Source organism: Sturnus vulgaris, unplaced genomic scaffold (assembly GCF_052056855.1).
Source record: "Sturnus vulgaris isolate bStuVul1 unplaced genomic scaffold, bStuVul1.hap1 Scaffold_198, whole genome shotgun sequence".
Taxonomy (NCBI): domain Eukaryota; kingdom Metazoa; phylum Chordata; class Aves; order Passeriformes; family Sturnidae; genus Sturnus; species Sturnus vulgaris.
The window spans coordinates 94,801-113,732 of NW_028276185.1; the positions used below are offsets into that span (position 1 = coordinate 94,801).

Below are 18,932 nucleotides of genomic sequence, written 5' to 3' on the forward strand. Positions count from 1 at the left end.
CCTCAGTGTCCCCAGCGTCCCCAGGTGTGTCCTCAATGTTCCCAGGTGTGTCCCCAGTGTCCCCAATGTCCCCAGGTGTCACTGACCCTGCAGTGGTCTCAGTGTCCCCCTGTCCCCAGATGTGTCCCCAATGTCCCCAGATGTGTCCCCAATGTCCCCAGGTGTGTCTCCAGGTGTGTCCCCAACCTCCCCAGGTGTGTCCCCAGGTGTCACTGACCCTGCAGTGTCCCCAGATGTGTCCCCAGTGTCTCCAGGTGTGTCCCCGATGTCCCCAGGTGTGTCCCGATGTCCCCAGTGTCCCCAGGTGTGTCCCTAGGTGTGTCCCCAGGTGTGTCCCCAGTGTCCCCAGGTGTGTCCCTAGGTGTGTCCCCAATGTCCCCAGGTGTGTCCCCAGGTGTGTCACCAGGTGTGTCCCCGATGTCCCCAGGTGTGTCACCAGGTGTGTCCCCAGGTGTGTCCCCGATGTCCCCAGGTGTGTCCCCAGGTGTGTCCCCAGTGTCCCCAGGTGTGTCCCCAGGTGTGTCCCCGATGTCCCCAGGTGTGTCCCCGATGTCCCCAGGTGTGTCCCCAGGTGTGTCCCCAGGTGTGTCCCCGATGTCCCCAGGTGTGTCCCCGATGTCCCCAATGTCCCCAGGTGTGTCCCCAGGTGTGTCCCCAGGTGTGTCCCCAGGTGTGTCCCCAGTGTCCCCAGGTGTGTCCCCAGGTGTGTCCCCAGGTGTGTCCCCAGGTGTGTCTCCAATGTCCCCAGGTGTGTCCCCAGGTGTGTCCCCGATGTCCCCAATGTCCCCAGGTGTGTCCCCAGGTGTGTCCCCAGGTGTGTCCCCAGGTGTGTCCCCAGGTGTGTCTCCAATGTCCCCAGGTGTGTCCCCAGGTGTGTCCCCGATGTCCCCAATGTCCCCAGGTGTGTCCCCAGGTGTGTCCCCAGGTGTGTCCCCAGGTGTCGCTGACCCCTCAGTCGGTTCCGGGCCCGTCCCAGGCGCTCGCTCAGCGTCCCCAGAGCCCCGAGAGCCGCGGTGACATCGGCCAGGGCCAGCACGAGCCTGGGACAGACAGGGACAGCGACATCCCAGAGCCTCCCAGTCCATCCCAGTTCATCCCAGAGCCTCCCAGTCCATCCCAGAGCCTCCCAGTCCATCCCAGTTCATCCCAGTTCATCCCAGTTCATCCCAGTTCATCCCAGTCCATCCCAGTCCCCTCCCAGTTCATCCCAGTCCATCCCAGTTCATCCCAGTCCCTCCCAGTCCATCCCAGTTCATCCCAGTCCATCCCAGAGCCTCCCAGTCCATCCCAGAGCCTCCCAGTCCATCCCAGTTCATCCCAGTCCATCCCAGTGCCTCCCAGTCCATCCCAGTCCCCTCCCAGTTCATCCCAGTCTGATCCCAGTTCCCTCCCAGTTCATCCCAGTCCCCTCCCAGTTTGATCCCAGTCCATCCCAGTTTGATCCCTGTCCCTCCCAGTCCCATCCCAGTCCCTCCCAGTCCATCCCAGTCCCTCCCAGTCCATCCCAGTTTGATCCCAGTCCATCCCAGTTTGATCCCAGTCCATCCCAGTTTGATCCCAGTCCCATCCCAGTCTCTTCCCAGTTTGATCCCAGTCCTTCCCAGTCCCATCTCAGTCCATCCCAGTTTATCCCAGTCCCTCTCAGTTTATCCCAGTCGATCCCAGTTTATCCCAGTTCCATCCCAGTCCCTCCCAGTCCATCCCAGTCCCCTCCCAGTTCCATCCCAGTCCCTCCCAGTTCCCCCAGTACCGGCTCAGGGCCTGGCCCAGTTTCCCCAGTTCCTTCTCGGCCGCCTCCGCTCGGAGCCGCTCCTGGGACAGGGCCTGGACACAGAACGGCCCCAGAAGGGCCACAGGTGTCCCCAGGTGTGTCCCCAGGTGTGTCCCAGGTGTGTCCCAGGTGTCCATAAGGTGTCCCCAGGTGTGTCTCCAAATGTCCCCTCACCTGTCCCACGTGTGTCTCTCCCCTGTCCCTGGTGTGTCCCCAATGTCACCTGTCCTGTCTCTCACCTGTCCAAGGTGTGTCCTGTCCCCTTCCCTGTCCCAGGTGTGTCCCAGGTGTCTCTCACCTGTCCCAGGTGTGTCCTGTCCCCTTCCCTGTCCCAGGTGTGTCCCAGGTGTGTCTCACCTGTCTCTCCCCCCTCAGCTCCTGCTCCCCTCGGCGCAGCCGCAGCTCCAACAGCGACACCTGGCGGGACCCGGCGGCAACTGCGGCACCCAGAGAGCGCACCTGGGACAGGTAAGACAGGTGAGACAGGTGTGACATCATTGCAGCACCCAGAGAGCGCACCTAGGACAGGTGAGACACAGGTGAGACACAGCACACCTGGGACAGGTGAGACACAGGTGAGACAAAGGTGAGACAAAGGTGAGACATAGCACACCTGGGACAGGTGAGACAAAGGTGAGACAAAGGTGAGACAAAGGTGAGACAAAGGTGAGACATAGCACACCTGGGACAGGTGAGACAGGTGTAACAGGTGAGACACAGGTGAGAGATAGAGACAGGTGAGACATCACTGCAGCACCCAGAGAGCGCACCTGGGACAGGTGAGACAGGTGTGACACAGGTGTGACACAGGGGGAACACAGATGACATCCCTGAGGGACACAGGTGAGCCCAGGTGTGTCCAGGTGACCCTCAAAAGGACACAGGTGACCCAGGAGGGTCCCCCAGGGTGGGGTTGGTATCACCTGTGGGGTCTCACCTGTCCCAGGTGTGGGGTCTTACCTGTGTGACCTATCGCAGGTGTGGGGTGTCCCCTATGTCCCCTCACCTGTCCCAGGTGTTCCAGGCTCTCACCTGTCCCAGTGTCCCCTCACCTGTCCCAGGTGTGCCCTTACCTGTCCGTGCAGCCGCAGCTCCTGGCTCTGGTGCAGCCTCACCTGCAGCAGCAGCTGGAAAACCTTCTGTCGCCAGCGGGCCAGGAGCACCTGGGGACAGCACAGGTGAGACTGAACACACCTGAGAGACCCCGAATACACCTGAGAGACCCCAAATACACCTGAGAGACCCCAAATACACCTGGGGAACCCCACAAGTCTCATCTGAAGCACCTCGAATATACCTGAGACAGCCCCAAGCACACCTGGGGCACCCCCAGGTGTGTCCCCAGTGTCCCCAGGTCCCCCAAATGTACCCAGGTGTGTCCCCAATGTCCCCCCAAGGTGAGTCCCAGGTGTGTCCCCAGGTCCCCCAAATGTCCCCAGGTGTGTCCCAGGTGTATCCCCAGGTGTGCTTTAGTCCCCCAGGTGTGTTCAGCTGTCCCCAATGTCCCTCAAGTGTCTCCACCCCCTCCCCCCAGGTGTGTCCCAGGTGTGTCCCTGGTCCTTTCTGGGGTGGCTCTGGCCCCAAGACAAACCCAGAACACCTGAGACAGGTGAGACTGAGAGCACTGGGAGCACTGGGAGCACTGGGAGTTGTGACTGGGAGCACTGGGAGCTGTTACTGGGAGTTACTGGGAGTTACTGGGAGGCCTCACCTGCTCCGGGCTTGGCTCCGCCCCCTCAGTTCCATGGCCCCGCCCCCTCAGCGCCTCCAGCTCCATCTCCAGGATTTGGCTCCGCCCCTTTTCCGCCTCCAGCTCCGCCTCCATTGTTTGGCTCCGCCCCTTTTCCGCATCCAGGTCCGCCTCCATTGTTTGGCTCCGCCCCTTTTCCGCCTCCAGGTCTGCCACCATTGTTTGGCTCCGCCCCTTTTCCTTTTCAAGCTCCGCCTCCAGGCTTTGGCTCCGCCCCTTTTCCCTTTCAAGCTCCGCCTCCAGGCTTTGGCTCTGCCCCCTTTCCTTTTCAAGCTCCGCCTCCAGGCTTTGGCTCCGCCCCCTTTCCTTTTCAAGCTCTGCCTCCAGGCGTTGGCTCCGCCCCCTTTCCCTTTCAAGCTCCGCCTCCAGGTTTTGGCTCCGCCCCCTTTCCTTTTCAAGCTCTGCCTCCAATCGCTGGCTCCGCCCCCTCAGGGCATTGAGCTCCGCCTCCAGGCTTTGGCTCCGCCCCCTTTCCATTACAAGCGCCGCCTCCAGGCTTTGACTCCGCCCCCTCAGAGATTTCAGCTCCACGTCATGGCCACGCCCCTTTCCGTCCCCAAGCTCCGCCCCCAGGGATCTGTGCGGGAAATGGGGTTACTGGGAATGGGGGATACTGGGAGGGGGACTGGGGTTACTGGGAGCACTGGGATTGGGGAATGGGGGATACTGGGAACACTGGGAATGGGGTTACTGGAAGCACTGGGAATGGGGAGTGTGGGATACTGGGAGCATTGGGATTGGGGAATGGGGGATACTGGAAACACTGGGAGGGTACTGGGAGACCAGACCAGGGTTACTGGGAGCACTGGGAGGGGGAATGGGGGATACTGGGAGCACTGGGAGGGGGAATAGGGGATACTGGGAGTGGACTGGGGCTACTGGGAGGGCACTGGGAGGTTACTGGGGAGCACTGGGAGTTACTGGGAAAGGGGAATAGGGGATACTGGGAGTACTGGGATTGGGGAATGGAGGATACTGGGAGTACTGGGAATTATCTGGAGTTACTGGGAGCACTGGGAGTTGCTGGGAGGTTACTGGGAGTTACTGGGAGCCTCACCTGGAGCGCAGCACGAAGTGGGACGGGGGGATGAGCCCCCCCATACTGGGAGGAGGCAACTGGGAGCACTGGGAGGATGGAACTGGGAGCGCAGGGAGTTACTGGGAGGGGGGAACTGGGAGCACTGGGAGTTACTGGGAACACTGGAAGGGTCCAGGCAGGGCTTGGCCATCGGCGACCTGTGGAAGGGACAGTTCCCAGTAAGGACCAGTATAGGCTGTCCTCAGTCCCAGTAACCTCCCAGTCCCTCCCAGTTCGTCCCAATCGCTCCCAGTTCATCCCAGTCCCTCCCAGTTCCATCCCAGTCTCTCCCAGTTCATCCCAGTCTCTCCCAGTTCCATCCCAGTCTCTCCCAGTTCATCCCAGTCCCTCCCTCTCTCCCCGTTCATCCCAGTCTCTCCCAGTCAATCCCAGTTCATCCCAGTCTCTCCTATTTCCATCCCAGTCTCTCCCAGTACCTTCCAGTTCCCCCCAGTTCCTCCCAGTTCACCCTCCCCGCGGTGCACGCCGGGAAGGCGCCCCCGCCGCCGCTTTCCCGCGCTCTGCCCTCAGCCAATCAGAGGCGGCGGCAACCGGGTCCCTCCGCCCCCGCTGACCAATGGGAGGCCGTGTAGGGGAGAGGTGGGCGGGGCTACAGGGAGGTGAATGGGCCAATCAGAGCTTGGAGGCGGGGCTAAAGGGTCCTGGAAGGGTAAATGGGGGTCCTGAGGTGGAAAATGGGGTCCTGGAAGGGTAAATGGGGTCGTGAGGGGGTAAATGGGGTCCTGGAAGGAGAAATGGGTTCTACCTGGAAGGGGAAATGGGATCCTGAGGGGGTTAATTGGGTCCTGGAAGGAGAAATGGGGTCTTGAGAGGGGAAATGGAGTCCTGAAGGAAAAATAAGGTCCTGGAAGGAGAAATGGGGTCTTGAGGGGGTAACTGGGGCCCTGGAAAGGGAAATGGGATCCTGAGAGGGGAAATGGGATCCTGGAAGTGGAAATGGGTTCTACCTGGAAGGGGAAATGGGATCCTGAGGAGTTAATTGGATCCTGGAAGGAGAAATGGGGTCCTAGAAGGGGAAATGGGGTCCTGAGAGAGGAAATGGGGTCCTGAAGGAAAAATGGGGTCCTGGAAGGAGAAATGGGTTCTTGAGGGGGTAAATGGGGTCATGAGAGGAGAAATGGAGTCCTGAGAGGGTAACTGGGGTCCTGCAAGGGGAAATGGGGTCCTGAGGGTAGAAATGGGGTCCTGGAAGGGGAAATCTTCCCTCCCAGTTCCCTCCCAGTCTCCCGTCCCACACCAATTCCCGTTTTTTATTCCGTTCCATTTTTACCTTTTCCCGCCTCTGGCCCGGCCGCTCCCGTTGCCATGGCAACCGCCCGGGCCCGTCCCCATGGCAACGCCGCTCCCGCCCCTCCTGCATCGCCATTGGCTGCTTCACCGCGCTCCACGAGCGCTGATTGGCTGAGAGGGCGGGAATGAGAACCCGGAAGCGCCACAGCCGCTGCCATGGCGACCTGGCCGGCGCGTCCCCATGGTACCGGAAGTCCCGCCCCTCCCGCAACGCTATTGGCTGCTTTGCTCAGCCACGGGAGCGCTGATTGGCTGAGGGTGAAGGGGGCGGTGCTAAAGGCGGAAGTTTCCATAAGGGATCCCTTTAAAGTTCCCTGGTGTCCGCAAATTCCCATGGGGAGTCACGAATGTCCCCAAAATGTCCCCAGGGGCGTCCCCAAAAGTGTCACCGGTTTCCTCAGGGGGGTCCTCGATGTCCCCAAAGTCCTCCGGGGGTCTCTGATATCCCAAAAGTGTCCCCACATTCCCAAGGGTGGTCCCTAAAGTGTCCCCAGGGGGGTCCCCGATGTCCCCAAAGTGTCCCTAAAGTCCCCAGGTGTCCTCGAGGGGGTCCCCGATGCCCCAAAAATGTCCCCAAAGCGGGTCCCGATGTCCCCAACGCCCCCTGGGGTCCCCAAAATTGTCCCCACCTCCCCGGATCTCCCACCCCCAAAACTCGGGATTTTTTTTCCCCCCCAAAAAAATCCCCAAAATCCCCCGAAATCCAAAACCCCGAATTCACTTTATTGGGGTCCCCCGGGATTTTGGGGGGTCCCGGGGGGGTCTCAGGCGGCTCCGGGTGCGGGGAGGGCTCGGGGGGGGCTCGGGGACCCCAAAATTTGGGGTGGGGGAACCCCGGGGTCTCTTTTGGGTGGAATTTGGGGCATTTTGGGGCCGTTTCGGGGCTTTTTGGGGCGGATTTGGGGAATTTTGGGGGGTCCCTGAATTTGGGGGGGGTCTCCGCCCGCTCCGGGTCCTGGGGGGCTCCTGGGGGGGGTCCAGGGGGGAATTTGGGACCCCAAAATTGGGGTTGGAGGTTTGGGGGTTTTTTTGAGGTGGATTTGAAGTTTTTTGGGGCGGATTTTGGGATTTTTGGGTTTTCCCTGAATTTGGGTTTTTTTGGGGGGGATTTTGGGGGGGTCCCCGACGGCTCCGGGTCCTGGGGGGCTCCTGAACCCCAAAATCGGGGTCGGAATCCTCGGAGCGACGCCGGCGCCGTTTTGGGGCTTTTTTAGGGGGATTTGAGGTTTTTTGGGGTGGATTTGGGGTTTTTTGGGGGTTCCCTGAATTTGGGGTTTTTTTGGGGGGGATTTTGGGGGGGTCTCCGCCCACTCCGGGTCCGGGGAGGGCTCGGGGGGGGGGTGGAGTCCCCAAAATTGGGGCAAGGACGGGGTTGGGTTTTTTGGGGGGGATTTGGGGTTTTTTGGGGGGGATTTGGGGTTTTCTGGGGGGGATTTGGGGTTTTTTGGGGCGGATTTGGGGATTTTTGGGGGGTCCCTGAATTTGGGGGGGGTCTCCGCCCGCTCCGAGTCCTGGGGAGCTCCTGGGGGGGGTCCAGGGGGGAATTCGGGACCCCAAAATTGGGGTTGGGGGCATCCCGGGGGTGGTTCGGGGTTTTTGGGGTGGGATTTGAGGTTTTTTGCTTTTGGGAATTTTGGGATTTCTGGGAGGAATTTGGGGTTTTCTGGGCGGGATTTGGGTTTTTTTGGGTGGAATTTGGGGTTTTGGGGGTGAAATTCGGGGTATTTTGGGTGGAATTTGGGGTTTTTGGGGTGGATTTTGGGGTTTTTTGGGCCGAATTTGGGGGTTTTTGGGCCGAATTTGGGGCGGAATTTGGGGGTTTTGGGGTGGAATTTTGGTTTTTTTTCGGCGGAATTTGGGTTTTTTTGGGCAGAATTTGGGTTTTTTTGGGCAGAATTTGCTTTTTTTTTCCGCTGAACTTGTTTTTTTCCCGCCGGAACTCGGAGCTTTTTGCGGGGAATATTTTGATTTTCGCTCGGAATTCCGAGTTTTCCGAGCGTTTTTTTTTGCTGTCCTGCGCGGGATTTCGGTGTTTCGGGGCGGGATTTGGGATTTTTGGGGTGGGATTTGGGGGATTTAGGGGGGTGAGAAGGAAGGGGGAGATTTGGAGGCGCTGTCTGAGCACCCCCGAGAGCAGCAGCTCCGCCGAGAGCAGCGGGAGCCCCGCGGCCACGAACGGAGCCCAGAGGGGGCGATCCTGGGGACAGGAAAGGATCAGAACTCCGGGCTGGGGAAAAAAAAAAAATAAAATTAAAAAAAAGTGAGAAATGAAAAAAAAAAAAAAAAAAAATTAAAAAACCCGGTGAGAAATGCAAAAATGTGGTAAAAATCCCCCAAAAAAACCCCGGTGAGAAATGTTAAAATATCCAAAAAAAGCCGGTGAGAAATGTAAAAATATTAAAAAAAAACTGGTGAGAAATGTAAAAATATCCAAAAAAACCCCGGTGAGAAATGTAAAAATATAAAAAAAAAACCCGGTGAGAAATGTTAAAATATCCAAAAAAACCCCGGTGAGAAATGTAAAAATATAAAAAAAAAACCCGGTGAGAAATCTAAAAATGTCCAAAAAATCCCAAAAAAACCCAGTGAGAAATGTAAAAATATCTTAAAAATAAAAAAAAAACCAAAACCCAGTGAGAAACACAAAAATAAACCAAAAATCAAAATCAACCCCAGAGAGGAACACAAGAATATCCCAAATATCCACAAAAATCCAGAGAGAAACACAAAAATATCCCAAAAATGCAGAGAGAAACACACAAAAATAAAACCCCAAAACTCCCCCCTAAAACCTCAAAACCCAGTGAGAAAAACAAAAAAAATCCCAAAAAATATCCCAAAAATCCCGAAAAAAACCCAAAATATCCCCAAAATCCCAAAAAGCTCAGTGAGAAACGCAAAAATATCCCAAAAATCCCCCAAAACCCAGTGAGAAACTAAAAAAATATCCCAAAAATCCCCCAAAACCCAGAGAGAAATGCAAAAAAAACCCCAAAAACTCCCCCCAAAACCCAGTGAGAAACTAAAAAAAAACCCAAAAAACGAAAAAAAAAAACCCAAACCAAATTCCCCCCAAAAACCCCAAAAAACCCAAAAACACAAAGACAAAGAAAAAAACCCCCAAAACCCAGAGAGAAACACAAAAATAACCCAAAAATCCCCAAAAAACCCAATGAGAAATGCAAAAATATCCCAAAAATCCCGAAAAAAACCCAAATATCCCAGAAATCCACAAAAAACCACAGTGAGAAACACAAAAATATCCCAAAAATCCCAAAAAACCCCCAGTGAGAAATGCAAAAATATCCCAAAAATCAAAAGCAACCCCAGAGAGGAACACAAGAATATCCCAAAAATCCCCAAAAAACCCCAAAATATCCCAAAACCCCAATGAGAAACACAAAAATATCCCCAAAATCCCCCAAAACCCAGAGAGAAATGCAAAAAAAACCCCAAAACTCCCCCCAAAACCCAATGAGAAATTAAAAAAAAAACCCAAAAAACGAAAAAAAAAACCCCAAAACCAAATTCCCCCCAAAAACCCCCAAAAAACCCCAAACACAAAGACAAAGAAAAAAACCCCAATACCCAAAAACCCCCCAAAAACCCAGAGAGAAACACAAAAATATCCCAAAAATCCCCCAAAAAACCCAATGAGAAATGCAAAAATGTCCTAAAAATGCACAAAAAAAGGTGAGAAATGTAAAAATATCCTAAAAATAAAAAAAAACCCAGTGAGAAACCCCAAAATATCCCAAAAAAATCCAGTGAGAAATGCAAAAAAAACCCCCAAAACTCCCCTTAAAAACCCCAAAACCCAGTGAGAAACACAAAAAAAATCCCCAAAAAAATCCCAAAGAACCCAGTGAGAAATGCAAAAATATCCCAAAAATCCAGAAACCCCAAAATATCCCAGAAATCCACAAAAAACCCCAGTGAGAAATGCAAAAATATCCCAAAAATCAAAAGCAACCCCAGAGAGGAACACAAGAATATCCCAAATATCCCCCAAAAAACCCAAAATATCCCAAAACCCCAGTGAGAAACACAAAAATATCCCAAAAATCCCCAAAACCCCAGAGAAAAATGCAAAAAAACCCCCAAAACTCCCCCCAAAACCCAGTGAGAAACTAAAAAAAAAACAACAAAAAACAAAAAAGCAAATTCCCCCCAAAAAAACCAAAAAACCCCAAAACTCAGAGACAAAGAGAGAAAAAACCCCAATACCCAAAACCCAGAGAAAAACCCCAAAATATCCCAAAAATCCCCAAAAACCCAGTGAGGAAAAAAAAAAAAAAAAACAAAAAACCCCAAAAACCCAAAACAAAAAAACAAACAAAAAAACAAAAAACCCGAAATTCCCCAAAAAACCCCAAAACCCAGAGAGAGAAAAAAAGCGAAAAAAACCCCAATACCCAAAAACCCCCAAAATCCAGGGAGAAACCCCAAAATATCCCAAAAATCCCCCAAAAAACCCAGAGAAAAATGCAAAAAAAAAACCCCAAAAACTCCCCCCAAAAATCCCCAAAGCCCCAGAGAGAAACACAAAAATATCCCAAAAAAATCCCAAAAACCCCAGAGAGAAATGCAAAAATATCCCCATAAAAAACCCCAAAAACTCCAGGAAATGTGCAAAAAATCCTGGTGAGAAACCCAAAAAATCCCCAAAAACCCCAAAAATCCAAAAAACCAAAAGAGAAACCCCAAGAAAAACCCAAAACTCAGGAAAAAAAACCCAAAAACCCCAAAACCCAAAAATAACCCCCAAAAAAATCCCAAAATCCAGGCAGAAACAACCCCCAAAAAAACCCAAAAAATGCAAAAACTCCTGGTAAAAAAAAACCCCAAAAAACCAAAAAAAAAAACCCAAAACCCCACGAGAAAATCCCCAAAAACCCCCAGAGAGAAACAAAAAAATCCCCAAAATTTCCGGGACAAACCCTAAAAAGAAATCCCAGTGGGAAACCCCAAATACCCCAAAAGCCTCAAAAAAAAAAAATCCCAAAAAATCCCAAAAATCCCAAAATTCAGATATCCCAAATACCCCAAAACCCTCAAAAAAATCCCAAAAAATCCCCAAAAAATCCCCAAAAATCCCAAAAAGCCCCAAACACCCCGGGAAAAACCCCCAAAATCCCAATGTCACCAATGTCCCCTCAGTGTCCCCAATGTCCTCAATGTCACCAATGTCCCCACTGTCCCCCAATGTTCCCAATCCCTCACTGTCCCCATTGTCCCCAATGTCCCCTCAGTGTCCCCAGTGTCCCCATTAATGTCCCCAATCTGCCCAAATGTCCCCAATGTCTCAATCCTTCAATGTCCCCATTGTCCCCAATGTCCCCCAGTGTCCCCACAATGTCCCCAATGTTCCCCATGTCCCCAATCCCTCACTGTCCCCAGTGTCCCCTCACTGTCCCCGTTGTCCCCACTGTCCCCACAAAGTCCCCAGTGTCCCCTCAGGTCCCCAATGTCCCCTCAGGTCCCCAATGTCCCCAATGTTTCCACTCCCCCCAATGTCCCCAATGTCCCCCACTCTCCCTTCAGAGTCCCCGGCGTCCCCAATGTCCCCAATCCCTCAGTGTCCCCACTGTCCCCAATGTCCCCAATGTCCCCTCACTGTCCCCACTGTCCCCACTGTCCCCAATGTCCCCAATCCCTCACTGTCCCCAGTGTCCCCTCAGTGTCCCCAGTGTCCCCTCACCCTGTGCTCCCGTGGTGGCTCTGTCAGGAAGGTGCCACCACAGCAGGTGACAATGTCCCTCATGTCCTGGGGACACGGCCGCACGCTGGGGGTGACATGGACCTGGTAGCCCTGGGGACAGAGGGGACATTGGGGACATTTGGGGACATTTGGGGGGATTGGGGACATGGAGGGACATTGGGGACATTGGGGGGGTTGGGGACATCAGGGACATTGGGGACATTGTGGGGGTTGGGGACATTGGGGACATTGAGGGGACATTGGGGACACTGAGGGGACAGTGGGGGATTGGGGACGTTGGGGGACATTGGGGACATTTGGGGGGATTGGGGACATTGGAGACATTGGGGACATTTGGGGACATTGTCACCTGCAGCAGGGGGTGGCTCCGTGCCCGGGGCTGGGTTTAGGTGACATTTGGGGACATTTGGGGACATTGGGGGACAATGAGGACATTGGGGATATTGGGGGGATTGGGGACATTGGGGACATTGAGGGGACATTGGGGACAGTGAGGGGACAGTGGGGGATTGGGGACATTGGGGACATTGGGGACATTGTCACCTGCAGCAGAGGGTGGCTCTGTGCCCGGGGCTGGGTTTAGGTGACATTTGGGGACATTTGGGGACATTTGGGGACATTTGGGGACATTTGGGGACACTGTCACCTGCAGCAGGGGGTGGCTCTGTGCCCGGGGCCGGGTTTAGGTGACATTTGGGGACATTTGGGGACATTTGGGGACATTGTCACCTGCAGCAGGGGGTGGCTCTGTGCCCGGGCCAGCGCCGGCCGCAGCCGGAACCGGAAGCGCCGCTCCAGGGTCGGGTCCCGGGGCAGGAAGGGACCTGGGGACAACGGGCGGCCACCGTGGGAACTCTGGGGACAGTTGGGGACACCGGGGTCACAAACGCCACCCCAGTGTCCCCAAACCGCCCCCCTCATTGTCCCCAAGGCCACCCCTTTGTCCCCAATGTCCCCTCTCCTCGTCCCCCCTCTCTGTGTCCCTTTTGTCACCTAAAGCCACCGAGTCCCCCAGGCCACCCTCACTGTCCCCAGTGTCCCCTCCCCCTGTCCCCAAGGCCACCGCCGTGTTCCCAACGTCCCTAAATCCCCCATTGTCCCCAAGGCCACCCAATGTCCCCAAATCCCCAAAGTCCCCAAGGCCCCCTCAGTGTCACTGACCCCTCAGAATGTCCCCAACCCCCCCGATTGTCCCCAATCCCCCGATGTCACCTGGATGAGCCACTCGGGGGTGACAATGGGGACACCCCTGGCCAGGGCACAGAGGGACTTCAGTGTCCCCAATGTCCCCAAATCCCCAATGTCCCCAACCCCCCTGAATGTCCCCAACCCCCCTGAATGTCCCCAACCTCCCAATGTCCCCAACACCCCCAATGTCCCCAACCCCCTGAATGTCCCCAGCCCTCCCAATGTCCCCAATGTCCCCAACCCCCCTGAATGTCCCCAACCCTCCCGATTGTCCCCAACCCCCCCAATGTCCCCTCACTGTCCCCAATCCCCCACTGTCCCCAATGTCCCCAACCCCCCTGAATGCCCCCAGAGTCCCCAGCCCCCCCCCGATGTCCCCGATGTCACCTGGATGAGCCACTCGGGGGTGACAATGGGGACACCCCTGGCCAGGGCACAGAGGAATTTCAGGGTCCTGCGGATGCCATCGGTCACCAGGTGGCTGCAGTCGTGCACTGAGGTGGCCTCGGTGCCACCCAGCGAGCCCAGGGCCACCAGCAGGGCTGGGGAGGCCACCAGGCCCGTGAACAGCACCTGGGGACAATGGGGACATCAATGGGGACATCAATGGGGACGTCATTGGGGACATCTCTGAGTGCCACCAGGCCTGTGAAGAGAACCTGGGGACAATGGGGACATCAATGGGGACATTGGGGACATCACTGGGGACATCCCAGAGTGCCACCAGGCCTGTGAACACAACTTGGGGACAATGGGGACATCATTGGGGACATTGGGGACATCCCAGAGTGCCACCAAGTCTGTGAACACAACCTGGAGACATTGGGGACATCACTGGGGACATCTCTGAGTGCCACCAGGCCTGTGAACAGCACCTGGGGACAATGGGGACAATGGGGACATCATTGGGGACATCAATGGGGACATCACTGGGGACACTTGGGGGACATCCCCAGGTGCCACCACCCCCAGGAACAGCAGCTGGGACACAGAGGGGGGGAGGGGGAGGAACTGGTCTATACTGGTTTATACTGGTCCATACTGGTCCATACGAGTCTATATTGGTCCATACTGGTCCATACTGGTCTATACTGGTCCATACTGGTTTATACTGGTCCATACTGGTCCATATTGGTCTATACTGGTCCATACTGGTCCATATTGGTCTATACTGGTCCATACTGGTTTATACTGGTCCATATTGGTCTATACTGGTCCATACTGGTCTATACTGCACCATACCAGTCCATACTGGTCTATACTGGTCCATACTGGTCCTTACCCGGATGTGGGCGGGGCTTGTCGCTCTCTGGGGGCGGAGCCGGCTCTTGGCGCCCCCTGCTGGCTCTTCCTCCCGTGGGGGCGTGGCTGACCCTAAGCCCCGCCCATTTCCCGTTATGGGCACGGAGGGCGTGGCTTCTTCAATCCCCTCCTCTGATTGGTTCCTGCTCGGCTGGGGCAGGGCTTGGAGGCAGGGGTGGGGGTGGGGGCAGCACAGGCCCCGCCCCCTCTGCTCTCGGCCAATCGGTGACTGCGGCGAACCTGGGGGGAGGGGCTGAGGTGGGGACCCCAAAATTCACCTGGGAAACCCCAAAATCCCCCAAATTCACCCAAAAATTCACCTGGGAAACCCCAAATTCACCTGGGAAACCCCAAAATTTATCTGGAAACCCCAAATTCATCTGGGAAAACCCAAAATTCATCTGGGAAACCCCAAAATCCCCCAAATTCATCCAAAAATTCACCTGGGATCCCCTAAACCCCCCCCCCCCCCAAAATCCCCAAATTCACCCCAGAATGCAACAGGAACCCCCAAAAATTCATCTGGGACACCCAAAATTCCCCCAAAATTCCCAAATTTCCCCCCAGAATTCAGCTGGGAAACCCCAAAATCCCCAAATTCATCCCAAAATTCCACCTGGGATACCCCAAAATCCTCCCAGGGACCCCAACATTCACCTGGGACCCCCCAAAATCCCACCTGGAAAATCCCAAAATTCTCCAAATTCACCCCAAAATCCCACCTGGGACCCCCAAAAATCACCCAGAACCCCCCAAAATCCCCAAATTCACCCCAAAATACAACAGGAACCCCCCAAAAATTCACCTGGGAACGCCCAGAACTCACCTGAGAAACCCCAAAATTCAGCTGGGAAACCCCAAAATTCCCCAAATTCACCCCAAAATCCACCTGGGACCCCCCAAAATCTCCCAAATTCCTCAAATTTACCCCAAAATCCTCCCAGGGAGCCCCAAAATCCCCCAAATTCACCCCAAAATCCCCAAATTCACCCCAAAATCTTTCAGGGACCCCCCAAAATCCACCCGGGACCCCCCAAATTCACCTGCGGGGTGGGCGGAGCCTCCGCGCCCTCCTGGGCGGGGCCGGGGGAGCCCCAACATCTGGATCTGGGCTCGGCTGCTCCACATCTGGAGCTGGGGGCTCCCCCGGGGCCGTTCTGGGGCTCCCCGGCCGCTCCACATCTGGATTTGGGGGTGGGGCTCGCTGGGCAGCCACAGCTGGGTCTGGGGTCTCCGCTGCCACATCTGGAATTTCGGGCGGCTTTAAGGGAGTTTTGGGTGCTTTGGGGGACCCCACATCTGGATCGGGGGGCAGGAACAGCTGGGTGGCCACGTCAAAGTCCTCCCCCTCCACATCTGGATCCGGGGGCGCCGCCCTCACATCTGGAATTCTGGGGTGATTGGGGGTCATTCTGGGGCCTGGAACATCTGGATTTGGGGGTAGGAACAGCTGCGTGGCCGCATCTGGATCCAGGGAGGGTGGCTCCTCCACATCTGGAACTTGGGGGTCCTTCAGGGGCATTTTGGGGGTTCCTGGGCTCCCCACATCTGGATTCGGGGATGGGAACAGCTGGGTGGCCACATCTGGATCCGACTCATCTTCCTCCTCCACATCTGGAAGTTTAGGTTGGGTTGGGGGAATTTTGAGTCGTCTGGGGCTCCCAACATCTGGAGGCGACCGGAACATCTGGGCGGCCACATCTGGGACTGGCTCCTCTTCCACATCTGGGTCTGGGATTTCGCCTTCCACATCTGGAATCCTGGGCTGGCTCGGGGTAATTTTGGGTTGTTTCCGACTCCCCACATCTGGAGAGGGCAGGAACAGCTGGGTGGCCACATCTGGATCTGACTCCTCTTCCTCTTCCACACCCGGAATTTCGGGCGGGTTTGGGGCGAATTTGAGTCGTTTTGGGCTCTCCACATCTGGATTTGGGCACAGGAACAGCTGGGTGGCCACATCTGGATCTGACTCCTCCTCCTCTTCCACATCTGGAATTTTGGGTTGGTTCTGGGTAACTTTAGGAAATTTTGGGCTCCCCACATCTGGGGAGGGCAGGAACAGCTGCGTGGCCACATCTGGATCTGGGGAGGCCGGTCCCTCCACATCTGGCGTTTCGGGGTCTTTGGGGGCCGTTCTGGGGCTTTCTGGGCTCCCAACATCTGGGGAGGGCAGGAACAGCTGGGTGGCCACATCTGGATCTGACTCTTCTTCCTCCTCCACATCTGGAATTTTGGGCGGGGTCGGGGTCATTTTGAGCAGTTTTGGGTTCCCAACATCTAGGTTTGGGGGCAGGAACATCTGGGTGCCCACATCTGGATCTGGCTCTTCCGCCTTCCCATCCGGGTCTGGCGTTCCACCTCCCACATCTGGAATTTTGGGTGGGCTCTGGGTGGCTTGGAGTTGGCCTCCACCCCCAACATCTGGAGAGGGCGGGAACAGCTGGGTGCCCACATCTGGATCCGACTCGCCTTCCCCCCCCACATCTGGAACCTCACCCACCTTTTGGGTCCCTGGGAGCCTCCCAACATCTGGACCTGGGGGCTCTGGCCCCACATCTGGCGTTCCGGGCACGTTTGGGGTCGCTTCCCGCCTCTCTGAGGGCCGAACATCTGGATCAGGCTCCTCCTCCTCCTCCACATCTGTGTCGCTCTCCACCACCAGGGCTCCACATCTGGATTCAGGGCCGCCCACAGCTGGATTCGGGCTCTCTGCGGGCACATCTGGAGTTTCGGGTGCATTTTGGGTCATTTTCAGTCTTTTTGCGGGCCGAACATCTGGACCCGGCTCCTCCTCCTCCTCCACATCTGTGCCGCCGTCCCCCCCCGGTGCCTGGCACCCGGTTTTGGCCACCCCAACATCTGGATCTGGCGTCTCCAGCCCCACATCTGGGCTTTCGGGCACCTCTGGGGGCGTTCGGAGCTTCTGGGGGGGCTCAACATCTGGACTCGGCCCCTCCTCCTCCACATCTGTGTCGCTGTCCACCAGCAGCGCCTGACTCCCGATTTCGGGGCCCGGAACATCTGGATTTGGGGCCCTGGCCGCCACATCTGGAGTTTCTGGGATGTTTTGGGTCATTCTGAGCTGGTGGGGGGGCTCCACATCTGGATCCTCCTCCACATCTGTGTCGCTGTCCACCAGCAGCGCCTGAGTCCCAATTTCGGGGCCCGGAACATCTGGATCTGGGGCCCTCGCTGCCACATCTGGAGTTTCGGGCACATTCTGGGTCATTTTCAGCCTTTTGGGGGGTTCCACATCTGGATCCTCCTCCACATCTGTGTCGCTGTCCACCCCCAGCATCCCCTGCCCGATTTTGGCCTCTCCACAGCTGGATTTGGGGTCTCCAGCCCCACATCTGGAGTTCCAGGAGCATTTCGGGTCAATCGGAGCCTTTTGGGGGGCTGCACATCTGGATCCATGTCCTCCTCAACATCTGTGTCGCTGTCCAGCAGCAGCATCTGGGGAGGGCGTTTGGGGCCCGGAACATCTGGATTTGGGGGCCTCGCCGCCACATCTGGAGTTTCTGGGACGTTTTGGGTCATTCTGAGTCGTTCTGGGGCTCCACATCTGGATCCTCCTCCACATCTGTGTCGCTGTCCACCAGCAGCGCCTGACTCCCGATTTCGGGGCCCGGAACATCTGGATTTGGGGCCCTCGCCACCACATCTGGAGTTTCGGGCACATTCTGGGTCATTTTCAGCCTTTTGGGGGGTTCCACATCTGGATCCTCCTCCACATCTGTGTCGCTGTCCACCCCCAGCATCCCCTGCCCGATTTTGGGCCTCTCCACAGCTGGATTTGGGGTCTCCGCCCCCACATCTGGAATTCCGGCCGCGTTTCGGGTCCTTCTGCTCCTTTTTGGGGGCTGCACATCTGGATCTGCGCCCTCCTCCTCCACATCTGTGTCGCTGTCCGCCAGCAGCGCCCCACGCCGCGTTTTTGGGCCCCGAACATCTGGATTTGGGGTCTCCGCCGCCACATCTGGAGCTTCTGGGACGTTTTGGGTCGTTCTCAGTCGTCGGGGGGCTCCACATCTGGATCTGCCTCCTCCTCCACATCTGTGTCACTCTCCACCAGCAGCGCCCCGGCCCCGTTTTCAAGCCAGGAAACATCTGATTTGGGGCTCCCGGCCCCACATCTGGAGTTTCGGGAACGTCTTGGGTCATTCGGAGCCGTTTCGGGGGCTCCACATCTGGATCCGGCCCCTCCTCCCCCTCCTCCCCCACATCTGTGTCGCTGTCCACCCGCAGCGCCCCACCCCCGTTTTTGGCCCACAGCACATCTGGATCTGGGGTTTCTGCCGCCACATCTGGCGCCTCCGAGCTGTCCCGGGCCGCTCTTGGCGTTTTCGGGTCCCCAACATCTGGATCTGGCCCCTCCCCGGCCACATCTGGGCGTCCCGGGGGCAGGGAAGGCGTTTGGGGGGGGCTCCAACATCTGGGGCACAGCTGGATCCTCCAGGGTGCTGGAAAGGGGGGGGGGGGGGGAGTTCAGGACCCCCCAAAATGACCCAAAGAGCCCCAAAATCCCCCCCAGGAACCCCCAAAATGTCCCCAAATATCCCAAAAAACCAACCCAGGGACCCTCCAGGGAAGCCCAAAAACTCCTCAAGCTGCACCCAAATATCCCCAAATCCCACAAGGATCCCCCAAAAAAGATCTGAAATCCCCCCAGGGAACCCTAAATCCACCCCAGGAACCCCCAAACGTCCCTCAGGGACCCCAAATTCCACTCAGGGAATCCCAAACCCTGTTCAGGAACCCCAAATTCCCCCTCAGGGACCCCAAATTCCCTCAGGAACCCAAAATTTCC

At 56.3% G+C, this 18,932-nt stretch overlaps 2 protein-coding genes across 2 annotated transcripts; both read right to left on the bottom strand.

Moving 5' to 3' along the window:
* Positions 1-934: 934 nt before the first annotated feature.
* LOC106864699 (uncharacterized) lies at positions 935-4,781 on the bottom strand (the record flags this gene model as incomplete). Its single annotated transcript, XM_088158317.1, has 6 exons — positions 4,579-4,781; positions 3,483-4,098; positions 2,845-2,934; positions 2,129-2,230; positions 1,751-1,824; positions 935-1,040 (listed from the first exon to the last, which is right to left on the bottom strand). Coding segments are annotated over exons 1-6 (1,032 nt in total), but the record flags the coding sequence as incomplete, so codon positions are not given.
* Positions 4,782-14,241: 9,460 nt separating this feature from the next.
* LOC148217860 (uncharacterized) lies at positions 14,242-18,509 on the bottom strand. Its single transcript, XM_088158318.1, has 2 exons — positions 15,166-18,509; positions 14,242-14,362 (listed from the first exon to the last, which is right to left on the bottom strand). The coding sequence occupies exons 1-2, from the start codon at positions 17,418-17,420 to the stop codon at positions 14,242-14,244; spliced, it is 2,376 nt and encodes a 791-aa protein (XP_088014444.1). The 5' UTR covers positions 17,421-18,509.
* Between the last annotated feature and the right edge of the window lie 423 nt (positions 18,510-18,932).